At 46.0% G+C, this 14,189-nt stretch overlaps 1 protein-coding gene across 1 annotated transcript in view; it reads left to right on the top strand.

The window, feature by feature from the left end:
• Window positions 1-14,181, top strand: part of LOC104470393 (putative Polycomb group protein ASXL2) — a gene marked incomplete at both ends in the record, with an annotated part of 16,658 nt that extends 2,477 nt beyond the window's left edge. The window contains 6 exons of the mRNA XM_010085294.1: window positions 3,546-3,686; window positions 5,120-5,283; window positions 8,699-8,795; window positions 10,099-10,204; window positions 11,944-12,652; window positions 14,038-14,181. Of these exons, the coding sequence (XP_010083596.1) occupies window positions 3,546-3,686; window positions 5,120-5,283; window positions 8,699-8,795; window positions 10,099-10,204; window positions 11,944-12,652; window positions 14,038-14,181 (1,361 nt within the window). The remainder of the gene's footprint in view (window positions 1-3,545; window positions 3,687-5,119; window positions 5,284-8,698; window positions 8,796-10,098; window positions 10,205-11,943; window positions 12,653-14,037) is intronic.
• Between the last annotated feature and the right edge of the window lie 8 nt (window positions 14,182-14,189).

Here is a 14,189-nt window from a genome sequence, read left to right as displayed (position 1 = left end):
ATGTCACCGCTCTGTTTACTGGTATAGAAGTAGCCAGAGAGGATTATACAGCAGCAGTGAGACAACAGTAGCATGAAAAACATTTTGCTCTTGGATATTCTTGGTGTAATTACATGAGTGTTTAGCTGAGATTCAGTGGTCAGGTTAAGAAATTTCCCAGAGCCATCAGAAACTAGGCCCAGAAGTGCCCTTGAGAGCTCATCTGGTCCCCATCCTGTCCTCAGGGCAGGAGCCATGGTGCACTCCTGACAGATGTTTTCTTCAGTCTGTTCTGAGAGATGCCATCATGCAAATACCGAAAACTCCCAGCAAATCTTGCCCTTCCTGCTTTGCTAACTTTATCCTTAAAATGTTTTTCTTGGCCTCTAATCAGACTCTTTTTTTGCTTCCTTGGGTTTAAACCCCACATTTCCTGTCCTATCCACCGTGGCCACAGAGGGCAGGTTATTTGATTTCTTCTCCCTGTCACCTTTTACATAATTGGAGATGTTTCCTCATCTCATGCTGATTTTCTGCAGTATAAAATTCTTTCTGTGTTTTAGTGTGTTTGTTTATTCTCCCTTTCCAAACAGCTCTAAACAAATCCCAACCAAAACTAGACCAATCTGTCCTGGCTTGCCGGTTGTATACTGCTGGAATGTTTCGTGCAACATCTGTTCAGACATATGCAAGGTTGCAGCTATGTACCATATACGCAATTGAAAGGAGCAGGCGTATGTATCAGCTGTACTTCATGCGTCATTTAATGGCAGAGGAAGTGTTTAACAGCTGATGAGCTTGCCGGTTGTTCCCAGGCAGCTTTGTAGTTCAGACCCTTTCCAAAAGGTTAAGGGGGAAGAAGGTTAATATCATCATGCTTGTTTGAAATTCTGTCCTAAGCTGTGCTTGTGCCCCTTACACTGAGGTGGTTGTGGTCTGAGAAGGAAGCCAAAATTAATCCAGTAGAAAATGACACCTCTTCCACGATGGTATTAAGAAAATGGAGTGCCAGGTGTATGAAATCTTTATCATAAAATGATAGTTTAAAAGCAGTTTGCAATTTCTCTGCTAACTAGGATTAAACCTGAAGGGTTCATTAGCACAACAGGCAGATATCGTTCCTGGAGGACCCCATCTCCTGAGCTCCCTGCCCCAGGAGGAATTGCATCTTCACTTAGGAAAGTAGGAACAGGGGAGACCTAAGAGGGACTGACACAGGTAGGATATTTTGTAAGATTGTTAGCTAACATAGAGTAATTATTAAAATAGACTAAAGGAGTTAGTCCTGGTTTGTATCTCTTCCTTGTATTGGAGGTGCCAGAACAGGACACAGAATTGAGGTGTGGTCCAATGAGTGTTTAGCCCATGGGGATAATCACTTCCTGTGGTCCCTTCGCGGTGGTCCTACATCCCAGGATGCTGTTGGCCTTTGGTGCCAGGGCACAGGTTCAGCTTGTGTCTGCCCAGACCCCCGTGTCCCCTCCAGCAGAGCTGCCCCACCCCGTGTCACTGCCAGGGGCTCTGCCTTACCAGGGGCGGGGTCCTGCTGGTGGCAGCTCTGCCCTCCAGCAGAGTGAGTGGTCCTTGCAGATTTGGTGTTGCCTCCAAGCTTCAGCCAGTGCTCCATTACCTCCCCCAAATCAAAACGCTAACCAGGCAGGGTGCGGAGTGTGTCTCTCCAAGCCTGGCCCCCTCACCTGCTGCTTACCCATCCGGTTGTCCACCTGTCCAGATCCTCATGGCCCAGCTCGCAGACAGTCTTGTGGGACACAATGTCAAATGCCTTGCTAAAGCCAAGGTAAATGGCATCCACCCCTCTTCTCCTGTCTCCAAACGCAGTAATTTGCTCACAGAAGGCAATCAGGCTGGTCAGGTGTGATTTACCCATGGTGAGTCCATGCTGACTGCTTCCACTCATCATTATCTCCTTCGTGTGACCAGAAATATGCTCCAAGAGGGGTCAGTCCATTATTTTCCCAGGAAGAAAAGTGAGGCTGAGCAGCCTGTATTTTGTCGGGTTGTCTGTTCAGCCTTTTTTGAAGGTGGGTGTAACATTTGCCTTGCTTAGTTGTGAGGAATCTCCCACGATCTTCTTTTCTAAGACGGTAGAGAGAGGCCTTGTAAGGACACCAGTGGGCTCTGCCAGGACCCTTGGATTCAATGTTGTCCCACACGATTGCATGGGTAGAGACAACCTTCTTCCTTGCCCATCTTTCCTGAAGAGTTTGTGTCTATCCATGCCAGCATCCAGCCATGGGAGCTTTCCTTCCTTAAACATTGTGAGGGACAGAATGAAGGATCAAACAAATTTTACACATGGTCTCAGGAAAGCCGCATTCCTCAGCTTTTGCTCTAACCTTATTCAGCTGATGTAGGGTAGAACAGTGTGTGTTTGTGCAGCCTCTCATTAGACTGAATATTGATTACTGTAAAAGCCTTCAAATGGTACTGCAATATGAGTAACTTTTGTGTGTTTTTCATCAGCATCCATGGAGTCCTTTTTTTCCCCTCCTATCCACACGATAGTACACAGAAATAGCTCACAGTGCCGGGACAGTGGGATGTATTGAGATGGAGAAGTAAATTAAAGGTACACGTGGAGAGAGAAAAATATTCAGGTAGACAGCAACATGCTGGTTCCACAATTTCAGGGATGTACTCAGTCAGAACTGGAACAGCTAGTGGAAGGAAGAGGAAAGGAAGGAGGCAGATGGGGAACAAAGCTGGCACAGACTGGGTGAAGATTGATTAGAGCGAGTCATTAATCAGAGCCAGCATTCGTTTAGTTTGTGATTTAATCATGTGTGTTGTGGAGTTTCTCTTTCAAGGTATGGGACTTCAGTACCTTGAGTGAGTACCCGTTATTACACACAAACCTAAAGAGAGCTGAGCAAAGACCAGCTCGTGTTCTTAATTCATCTCACTTCGGTAGAGGAGGGAAAGGAAAGCAAAGAAGCTTTTCCCACCAGCAGAAAAAATACTGCTGTACAGAAGAGAACGTGGGTGGCAGTGATTTGTGAGGAGAAATCACAGTGGTGAAATCTGTCTGGTTTGGCTAAGTAGTGACTTCGGAGGAAGACATGAAAATATCTCCTGAGTATTTGAAAGAGGAGGAGGAATTACCAAGGGTGGTCTGAAAGAACAAAAGCTACCGTAGTAGGTTAAAATCTAGAAAGTACACCAAAAGTATGAAGAGATTTTTCCTGACAGTGTACTCTAACAGAAACCAAAGCTGGCTCTGAAAGGAAGTTTTAGCAAGATCTTTACTGGATTGGATGTGGATGGGAAATAAGATGGACTGACTGGGAAATAGGCTCAAACCATAACTGAACTGGCTGGCTATCGCTTTATTTTGTGATGTTCTGAAAGCTACAAAGGGGTCTTCTGCTTTCAGCCTGTTGCGAAGTAAGTGCTGCAAGAATAAATGAATATAAGGATCATAGAAGTGCTCATCCCAGAGATGCTGGGCTTACAGTGTGCACGTTAAAGAATCTTTATTTCAGACCAAACAGGTGTCTCAGGTCTTTGTACATCCCTGTGTTTAAATGTTTCAATTTCCTGTGCAGCTTGGGAAGGAAAGCAGTCAGATGGACGGTCAGGCAGCCCTCAGAACTCCACCTCCAGCTCCTCTCCCTCTGTTAAGCTTGATAACTCCTTGCCAGGACTGGGGAAGAAACCATTCCAGAGATCTGACAGGCTCCATGCAAGTAAGATATTTATTTTTCTGCTTACAGAGATCTGGTTGCTTGGATGACAGAACAAAAGCCTAAATAGCAAAATTGAGTAAAATGTGTAATTAATTCTATTGCTAAAGTGACTCTTGGACAACTCTGGAAGGTACTGCTCATGTGCTGTGTGAATTAGGATAAATAATTCAAACCTTACATGTGCAAATAAGCCTTTTCTCATTTCTTATCAGCAGGGGTTTCTACCTCAGATTTTGCAGCAAGGAGTTGCATTATTTAGAAGACTTTTTAATGTACTTAAGACACTTGATAACATTAAAAACAAAAAAGAAATTCCTTCCCAGATCTTTATACTTCAGACCCCACTGTTGTTTGGCATCCTTCCCATTCATTGAAGTTAGGTTTTTCTCAGCCCTTGTGACCTTTTGTGGTTTCTTTCATACGTACCAGTGTGGAATTGACCTTGATGAGCTTAAGGATATTCTGAGGTCTCTGTCTGTGCTAATCATCCTAGATTTTCTTTATCGCTGGTGAAAATAGCCACTTTTCAGGGCATGTTTCATTTCTCCCCTGTAATTAGGAAATTCTGCAACTTCAGTCGATTATAAACCTGCAGAGCTATTGTCTGAACGACTTCTAATAGAACGAACTTCCCCTAATGAAACAAGCCTCTGTGGCATTTATTTGTTCAGTGCTGTTACCTGAAAAATAATTGCTGTCAGCCCTGAAGTCAGGGGTAGCAGGGTCTGTCTTAACGTTACCCATTTTTCTAATAATGCCCCGTTAGTCTGAGCTCCAAAACCCCTGGTATTTTGCCAGTAATGGACAGTGGATGAATGCAAAGGAAACAGAGCACACAGTACAAATGCTTTCTTCGTTATTCTTCTCTGAATTTGCAGCACATATGTGAAGCTGACTGCAGCACAAGGCTTAATGCTGGACTTGCTGGCTTTCAAATGCTAAAAAGAGAGAATAGTTTCTAATTTTTCCTGCTTCATCTCATGTTGTGGCTTCTACACAGGCACAATGGCCTGATGAATTCTTCTGAAATGCTTTTGCTGAGAACAAAGTGGGAAAGGCCATGAAGAAATCCCAGGGAACAAACTGACCTTAACTAGAGGCTTAAATTAGAAAATTGACGTGGCTAAAAGCAGTTCTAGAAACCCTCCTGACAAAGACTCCTTGCTAGTCCCCAGATAGCCAGGATTCCTACAAAAGCTAGGTGAACCGACGCAGGCTACGGTGTATTAGGTATGGGAATTTTCCGTGCTGGAAGGGACCTCCCACATTTTGTTTTTAACTGTATGTGCAAAGCTAGAAGGTATATTTCAAGTCAAGGTTTGAAATGGATTGCTAAGGTGGCATTTTGAAAATCTGAGGTACAGTGAAGTCCAAAGGATCCTTTAATCCTCTTTTAGGTAAGATATTACTTATGTCTTTGTGGTTCGTTGCAGGGCAGCTGAAGAGAACAAAGTGTGCTGAAATTGATGTGGAAACTCCTGACTCCATCCTCGTGAACACGAACCTGCGGGCGCTGATCAACAAGCATACATTCTCTGTCCTGCCTACAGAATGCCAGCAGCGCCTGCTGCTGCTGCTGCCGGAGGTGGACAGGCAGGTATGTCGTGGTTTCTGTTGTGGGGAGAAGCTAGGCTCAGAGGTGTCGGTAGGGAGCATCTCCAGAAGTAATCCAGACTAGACATCCAAATACTGTGGTAATGTCTAATGGATAGACTTGTTATTCTGTGCACACTGTGAAAAAAATTGGAAAATCCTTCAGTGATTCATTTGGGTATTTGTTGCTGTGAGAAAAAAAGAATTCAGGTTTGATAGCCCAGTGGCTTAATTCTGTTTAAACAACTCCACCTTCCCAGCTGCAGCGAGAGCCATGTTTCTGTTACGCTGGACTAGAAGAGGGCCAGGAGGGATGGGAACGCAGCAGCTTCAGCATCTCCTGTCCTCTCCCAGGCTCTTCAGTACAGGATGTAACTGCAGCCTTCTAGAGTCATGCCCTCCCACAGAACACCTGGACAGATGCTGCATTTAGTTCCAGCCTCTTCTGGTTGTCATGACCTTGTGCCACTGCTGTCAAATTCTGGATTTGATAAAGTGGAAACTGAATGAGTTTTCCATTGCACTGGCCAGATTGCCAGCTCCAGAGAGCTTGTGTCCTGACCCAAAACACACACGAGATTAAAGGTTCCAAGCATGCGGTGTGAGTCAGCCCTGAAGAGAGTTTATTTTTGTGGACTGTCTAAGATCTCTTTGTGTGTGAAGAGAGGAATTTGGGAAAGCAAAACAGTCCTCGTTGGGGAGCAGTGGGTTCAGCTGCTCTGGGAGTGGCACAGGAGAAGCAGTGAAGGTTTTAATTGATCAGTTGGTGATAACAGGAACAATTAACACGAGTGACAAGGGGGTAAGAGCCTTCAGTACTGAAAGAACAGCTAAGAGAATGTTTTGATGAGGCAGTTATTTCAGCTCAGCTGGATCTGATGAATTTCATCTGAAGGGGTACAGAAAAGAACTGCCTGAAGTGTTCTCAATGTTATAGCTGTTTTCTTAAGCAGCTTGTGGAAGGCAGGGATGATATTAAAAGACAAGACAAGAACAAATGTAGCACTTGCATGTAAAAGGAGGAAAAAGCGATGAGTTGAGGAAGTGAACTTCAATCTATTTATGCTCAATACCAGAAAAGTTGTAGAGAACAAGGATGCTGCTTTCCTTTTTCCTTATTCATATGTTACGTTTGTCTTCAGCATTCCTACCCCAGCTGGCTGGGAGCTCCAGAGCAAAGCGGGATTCTGCGCTGTGCTTCCACTTCACGTGTAGGGGTGTGAATTCAGATGCCTTCACGTGTGTGCCTGGAGCCATTCTGAATGTTCTTTAGACACTGAAGCTGGCTCCAAGATGCCACTCCAGATGACAGTCTTCTGTGCGTCCTGTCTCAGGTCTGCACGTCCCGTGAAGATGCTTTTCTGTGTGGTGTTCAGCTGAGTACTAGGTGCCTGTTTACACACCGCAGTCACCTCCCAGGAGTCTGCGTCTCAGCTAGGTACTCTGGGCTCCTTGTGTGGAAAGTGGCAATGCAGCTGTCACAGTCCAAAGCCTGTGACCAAACACAGGTGTCTGCTTCAGGGGGAGATGGGCTGAGTCCGTCGCTGTAAACCGCGCAGGGACGCCAGCTCAGACATAGACTCTTACAGCACAGCCATCCATGGTTAGGGAAGTCGCATCCATCTGCAGAGCTGTGCTGCTCTTTGGGTTCTCACCGACTGTTAGTGATGCGTGGGGCTCTGGCAGCTGTGCTGTGGTCTGCTTTGCTCAACAGATAGTGTTCGTTTGGAGTTAGGAAGGGTTCTAACATTTCATGTTGTCTCATAAATTCTAATCTTCGATCAGCATTCATCGGGGACTTGTTAGTCCAAGGCTGATCCAATAAATATTTGAAGGAATTGTTTTATAAGTCTTATGGCCTTTGTAATAATTAGGTATGTGTCCAAATACAATGTGACGGAGTTTGCAGCTGGAGTTCACTGCCAAGAACCTCACAGTAGATGGCAAGACATTTCTGTCTTGACCTTTAAGTTTGGTCAACCTTGAATTGAATTAGAATTTGACTGAGAATGAATTTTGACTAACTAAATAATATCGCTTGGCTCCAGAGAGGACAAATTTTACATTTCACTGCAGTAAATCTCCTAGAGCAGGCCACCGCAGCCAGTGGTGATGCGTGTTGTAAAAACTGCCAGGCTTTGCTGTAGTGAGCAGGAGAGGAGGTGAAGGCGTTGGACACAGCACTTCTGAAAGGTCAGATCTCTGTTGTTTCCTTGGCGGTGGCTCAGTCTGAGCTGTTCCAGCTGGTGCTCAGACCCACTCAGCCCCGCGGCAATGGTCTGTCCTCCAACACACGGAACGGGCAGCACCGTATGTGGAGTAGAGGATAGTCTTGTGAATTCTGTAGCTGATCTGTAGAGATCTGGACTAGAAAATAAATCTCTGCTTTTGTAAATCCTTACAATGGCTGCTCCTAGCTCAAAACTTAAAAATCTCTAATGAAACCTTACCTAAGAAGCCTTCTATGAGGTCACCTCCATCATCTTAACTGGTTGCATCACAGATGGAGTGTTCCTCTATCAAATCCTGCACCATCAAATGTTTGCTGCACACATCTCCTGGTATAATCAGATAATCCTACATTTGGACACTTGGATTCTTCTTGTTTGTTCTGATCTATTATTTATGCAAGAAATGGAAGCATGTCAGTTTTGCCCACTGCAAGTTTTTGTGGCTTACGGAATGATACGTGTATTTTTGTATTTCTGGTAGAGAAATTCCACGTCTGCTTCTGTGGGATAAAGAGCAAAAGCAAACCTCATATTTTATTATCCCGGTTATGATTTCCCACTATGCTAGGTTCCAGGCTTAGCCTCGTGCTCTTTTGTTTATGTCCTGCTCTCTAGCACGGCTGCCATGTTGGTCAACCACATTCCAAAGACGGAGTGGGGTTTGAGCTTCATTTGTCCCTGTTTTCCCTGAAGCACCCATGGTTATGGTTATACACATTCCAAAGTTACTTTTACACAATACCTTTTATGTCCTTGCTTTTCCTTCAGGCACTTTTTATGTTCACCAGAGGACACCAGAGCGTTGGATGTTAGTTCAGGCGATGCCTTTTGCCCTGTGAAATGAACGCAAGATACCTGAAGAAGCTGTTCAGAGGCTGTTCTGTATCCTTGTGCCTCTCTGTGCCACCTGTCCCCTCTGCTGCTCATGTACCTTTGTGCAGCAGCAGGACTCCAGAGGATTGGGCTGAAGCAAGGATGAGGAAAACTTACCACAGCCTCCTAGATCCCAGGCTTGGCTAAGCACAGCCATAAGAAGGCTGTTTATTTATTCTGAGAGAGTTAAAAGCAGATTCCGGAGAAATCTGAGACAACGTTGGGACTCTTGCTCTGTTTTCAGATCCCATGTGACAACATGTGACACTTGTCTTTCCAGCTGGTTAACGCTGTTCGCTTTGTCGTGTCTTCCAGGTTGGGGCGGATGGTTTGATGAAGCTGAGCGGCTCTGCGCTCAACAACGAGTTCTTCACTTCAGCTGCCCAAGGCTGGAAGGAGAGGTTGTCAGAAGGTAAAAATTCCCCGGACAACAAAGTAAAACCCTAGAAGGCTTTCAGGTAGTGAATGTTTTGCAGAATGTGTAAAAGGTATTTTATGGAGGAGTTGAAGTGCTGGAGTGACTTCCCAGGTAAAGACAGCTGTAGTCAGTCCAGCCCAGGAGAGGAAATGCGAGCCTGGAGCTATCTAATCTCAAGATCATAGATCATTAGATCATAGATCTAATCTCAAGATCCTGCAGTAAGGAGTTCTCTTTTGAACTTAACAGGTGGAAAAAGGAGCAAGTCTCTGGGAGAAATGAGAAAAGAAGGGACAATGTGTTTAAAATCTTGTTGAAACGACTGTAGAGCTGTGTTATTCTCAAGCTGTGGTAGCTCAGTATAGCCCACTGCTACGCTCAGTAGAGAAGGTAAATTACATTCCCAGAGTATTGCACTTTGGCATCAGGGAAGTTGTCTGGCCACAGGTGGTATGGTCAGTCCTTTGAGCGTAATTTTTGATATAAAGTCAGACATTTACTAATCTACAGGACTCCTGCACCTTCAACAGCCATTTGCATCTTGAACTTCGAGGTGCTTGATTCCATGATTTGATCAAACCACATCATCAGAGCGCACCCACTCGCTGTGGGCAGGGACAATGGTCTGTGCAGCCTGTCCCCAGGGGTTTTATAGAGACTATAGCCCCAGCCGTGACTCCCTTTAAGAAGAAGGGAATACCATGTACTCATGCCCAGATGGTTGACTCCAGGAGGCTTTTCCATGGAAAATTTATCCAGTTCTGCCTGAATAACCCTTTCTGTGTGTTTCTGGGGGTATCTTTGCCAGTAAGCGGCCAAGACATAGAACTTGGCTGCCTACTCTAATTGTTAAAACCTCCGCTGGTTTTGGCCCCATCGTTTAGTTTTCCCTTCAGTGCTGCTTAGAAGGCTTTTTGTCCGTTCCTGTCTTAACATCTAGAGGGTGCAGCTATGGTTAGACACAGAGTAGAACTGCTGTCAAAGCTGCTTCCGTGGTAAAGCTTGCAGCGATCGGGAGAAGTCTGGGGATCTCTGCTGGCGTTCTTGGTGAGCACTGTGTCTCTGCTCAAGTGTCAAAGCGTGATGGCGCAGCAGGCAGAGCAGCTCCCTGCTGGAGCACATCTCTGGGCACATGGAGGAAGAGGTGATGGAAACAGCACAGTTTTATCAAAGGTAGATCGTGCCTGGATAGCTTGACTGCATGAAAAATGACAGAAAAGCGCGAAGGCTCCTGTGGCTATCCAGATTCATTTTATCCTTAGCTTTTTTTGAAGCTACCCTTTATTGCATTTTGCAGGGGAGTTTACACCAGAAATGCAGCTCAGAATACGTCAGGAAATAGAAAAGGAAAAGAAGGTCGAGCTGTGGAAGGAACATTTTTTTGAGAGCTACTATGGTCAGAGGTAAGACACTCAGCTGCCTTTTTTCATCCCGCGTTGCCTGTGCAGATGTACCTGTCGCTGCATTTGTAGCGTGCTGTCCATCAACAAACCACTTCGTTACTCCTGAACCTGGAGAAGGTCTCTGGCTTCATCTCGCTGCCACAGAACTGAGATGCCTGAGTGGCCTAGGTCAGAAGCAATATGTTTGCTGCCACGATGTCTAATGCTTCAGCAGTGCAGCACTGTGTTCCTTAGGTGAGGATGTCCTTTAGACTTTGCATCTTAACCCTTCCCACTCCTTACTGCGATACTTTGAGACGTTCCCCTCTCAGGGTTCTTCCCGTGCTGGGATTCTGGAGCTCCACAGTGTGTGACTGAACCTCGCAGGAAGTCCCCTGCTGCCCAAATCTGCTGGATTTCCCCAATCTCCAGTCAGACATGTACGTGGTTAAACCGCCACACCTGCAAGTCTTTTATTGTGTTTCTTTTGGCTTCAAAATTTTCCCATCCTTGTGGGCTATGGAGAGAATCTCAGGTTTCAGTGTGAATAACTATACCAAGAAACTTGAAAACAGACAGACATATATAAAAAACTAATTAGGAGTTTCTTACCCTGCACCTTGACAGTTAGTTTTTCTGCTTACCCCTGGACTGTCAGCCAGTTTCCCGTCCATTCCTCTGTGATGTTTTAGCCCTCTGGGGCATTTGGATTATTGCAAGCTCTATTTTTATCATGCCATGGTCTGATAGTTTGGGTTTTCACGGCTGGCGTGTGTGTGTACATACGCTGTGGTACCGCGTGAAGGAACACACCAGCTTGAGAACGTGAGTGATCTGGTGGCGTTAGCAAAGAGCTTTACTCAGGTAACTTACCCAGTTCTCCCAGCGTTGAAAACCAGCACGTAATCACACCTGGAGCTCTGTGCTGGAATGTGACAGCCGTATTCTTGAAGCTTTAGGGGGACAGCAGGACAGCATGGAGGTGACACGCACACCAGCAGGACTTGGAATCTCTCTGGCTCCCAAGAGCTTGTCTGGTAGAAATCAGTCCGTAGCAGCGTTCATCAGCCTGGCTTCATCACACTCGATGGGTTCATGTTTGGGCAAAAAAACAGATTTGATATTCCGTTAGGAGGGATGGGTGAAGTTAATCCTAAACCAGGCGTCACTCTGGGAATTAGATTCCCGGCTTGTTTATTTCTTTCACAAACAAAGAGGGATGAGTAATGCAGGGAAATATTCCCAGCTCTGAGATGATGGAGAAGGGCAGCGATGCTGGTGCTAAGCGAAGGGTACGTCAGTGGTTCTGGCACTAGCTGCGTTCCTCTGGAAGGACTGGTGGGACACTTTGCAGTGTCCCTTTCTGCAAATGTCACCATATGAGCTTCTTCAGACACAAGCTGCGTGGGGCTGTTCGCAAGCTGCAGAGGTGGTGTCTGTGGTGGCTAAAGAAGGGAATATTTACTGTTGGCCAAATTAATTTGATCTGTAGCCTGGAAAATGGGTATCTGGAGAGAGGACTAGACCTAACCCGTGTTCCATGTATTTAGTTCAGTTGGTTTTAAACTTTGCTATTAAGTTCTGTTTCACGTGGAAGTACTGACAGCACAGAAGGTTTTCAAAGATCGTGGCACAGAATTAGGTGTGTAAAACATTTATTTAGGGTGTGGTACACAGAGCATCCTCTCTCGGCTTTCGTAAGGACAGTACGCTTTTTGCAAGAATGTTTTACAAAATAAAAATTCTGTTTTTCTTGATAGTTCTGGACTAAGTCCTGAAGAGTCCAAGAGACTGACAGCAAACACCAGCCCTGCTGAGCCAGAGACTGAAAATCGAGCAGCTGAACAGCCACAGTGCACGCCAGCCTCTCTGGCACCGCTCAAAGAGGAGCTCACTGCTCTGTCAGAGTCTAAAGCACAAGCAGCCCAGGAAGCACCAGCAATGAAGAGAGGAGGAGAGGAGAGAAGAGAGGACACGCAGCCCAAACCAGCCAAACCCGCAGAGGCATTGGTTTCCCCAGCTGGGTGCGCAGTGAAACCCAGCGACCGTTCTCTCCCTGTAAAAGAGAGAGTCCAAGGAGAACCCATCCAGGAGAAACCACCCACTGCTGTTAGTCAAAAGCCCGAAGAGGAGCGAAAGCACGCTGCGTCGAAGGAAGCGCTAATGAAAGAGACTGTCAGTACCTCGGGTCTGGCCCCGAGTAAACCAAAGAGCCCCGAAGCAAGTGAAGTAGTAGCAAACGTGAAAAATCCTGTGATTACTCTAGAAAAGAAGTCCCCTGCAAATGAAGAAATGGAAATCAGTGTTGAAGCCCCTAAGAGGAAGTCAGAGAGTCGCGAAGAAGCTGTAACCACTCCTGAAAAGAAGCCACGCATCATGGAGCCCTGTCAGCACCACCAGGCGTTTCGCACCCAGCCACAGTCCTTTCCCGCGGCGGGGACCCCGGTGCCACGGGTACCCCCACTCAAGGTAAAGAGAAATGACGAGAGATCCACAGCGCGGCCCCGCGCGGGTCAGGGCAGCTGGGGGCTCTCACAGAGATGCTTTGTCAGTTCCGTTCTGGTTATGCATGTAAATTATGTTACCTGCTTGTTATAGCAATGGAAATATTTGATCCAAAAATGTAAAGGCTTGGCTGTTTGCTCAGGGAATCTGCTGGCTGGCTAATCAAGGTCAGTGAAGTGTCTCTCGTAGACATGCTTCTGTTAAAAGATCTCTTGGGCAGACGCTTGAACAATTGTGCAAAAGCCCCAGAGTGAGCGTAGCAGGGAGAACTGTAGTTCTCATTGGAAACTGGGGAGAGCTGCGGACAAACTGCAGACAAAGCAGGTTGCAGCCCAGGAGCGCACAGAGCTTTGCAGGTGTGTGTGTGTCCCCGGCAGCACAGGAACTGCTCCAGAAAGCAAGCTGTCAGCAGCTTCCTCTGCCAAATGCAGCAACTCCGTTATTTACCTGTGTTTAAAAAAAAGAGCAGCTAGAAATACTGCAGCGGTGCTGTGTGGTGTCAGAACAGGCAGCAGGGAAAGACCCTTTCAGGGAATGTCTCCATTCTGTCAATAGAAGAGATTTGGAATGTCATACAGGCAGAGTGGGTGACCTGCCAGTGTCATAAAAATGGGGTTTAATTCAGTGATAGAGTGAATTTAAGAGTGATTGATAATAGTTTCCCCTGTAAGGCAGATGTCATTCCTCAAAAAAGAAGGAAGTGGTGAGCTGGTTGGACCAGTGACCTCCATGGTCCCTTCCAACTCAAACTCTTCTATAGTTAACAGGAAGATGAGCGGGAGGCAGTGAGGTGTTGCAGATCCATGAAAACAAATGTGACCTTAAAATGTACTCGCTTAAATCGCTGCAACAGAGACAGAAGAGCATTAACATCAGTGTGCTGTTCTCATCACTTACTCTAGAAAGAGCAAACTTACAGGAACTGGACTGATGAGGGGAGCAGAGCACGCATTTTAGAAGAAAGGACTAAAATGTTGGCATTTTATTGACGGATACATGGCAGAGAGGTTGCTATTACCTTGCATAAAGACACCGAGGAGACAAGTGTGAATGCACAGGGGTAGGAGAGCGATTCAAAATGAAGGGGAATGCTGACACAAAAAACCTCTAACAGGATATAAATAATGTATCAGTAAAGTTAAGTGTGAAGCTAAAATAGGTGTGCTAGACAGCAGATCATTCACGTCTTCCTATTATTTATCGTGACCTCCATAAGGGATTTCTCCAAAGGGATTTCTCCAAAACTAAAGCTATTTCTCTAAGACTACAAACGTAAGCACTTAAATTCTTAAACAGCGGGTTAAATGTTCCCTGTATCTCAGCTGTGCTTTTCTCCCACTCTGTTTCAGATTCCCTTTTCCAGAATCTCCCCAATGCCATTTCCTGCGGGCCAGGTCTCTCCCAGGGCACGTTTCCCCTTCTCACTCACCAGTCCGGGAAGAACAGGAGCCAGAACTCTGGCAGACATCAAGGCAAAAGCCCAGCAAGCCAAGGCTCAGAG

Source organism: Pterocles gutturalis, unplaced genomic scaffold (assembly GCF_000699245.1).
Source record: "Pterocles gutturalis isolate BGI_N339 unplaced genomic scaffold, ASM69924v1 scaffold48985, whole genome shotgun sequence".
Taxonomy (NCBI): domain Eukaryota; kingdom Metazoa; phylum Chordata; class Aves; order Pterocliformes; family Pteroclidae; genus Pterocles; species Pterocles gutturalis.
Note: the sequence above shows the minus strand (reverse complement) of the source record. Positions and strands in the feature narration are given on the sequence as shown.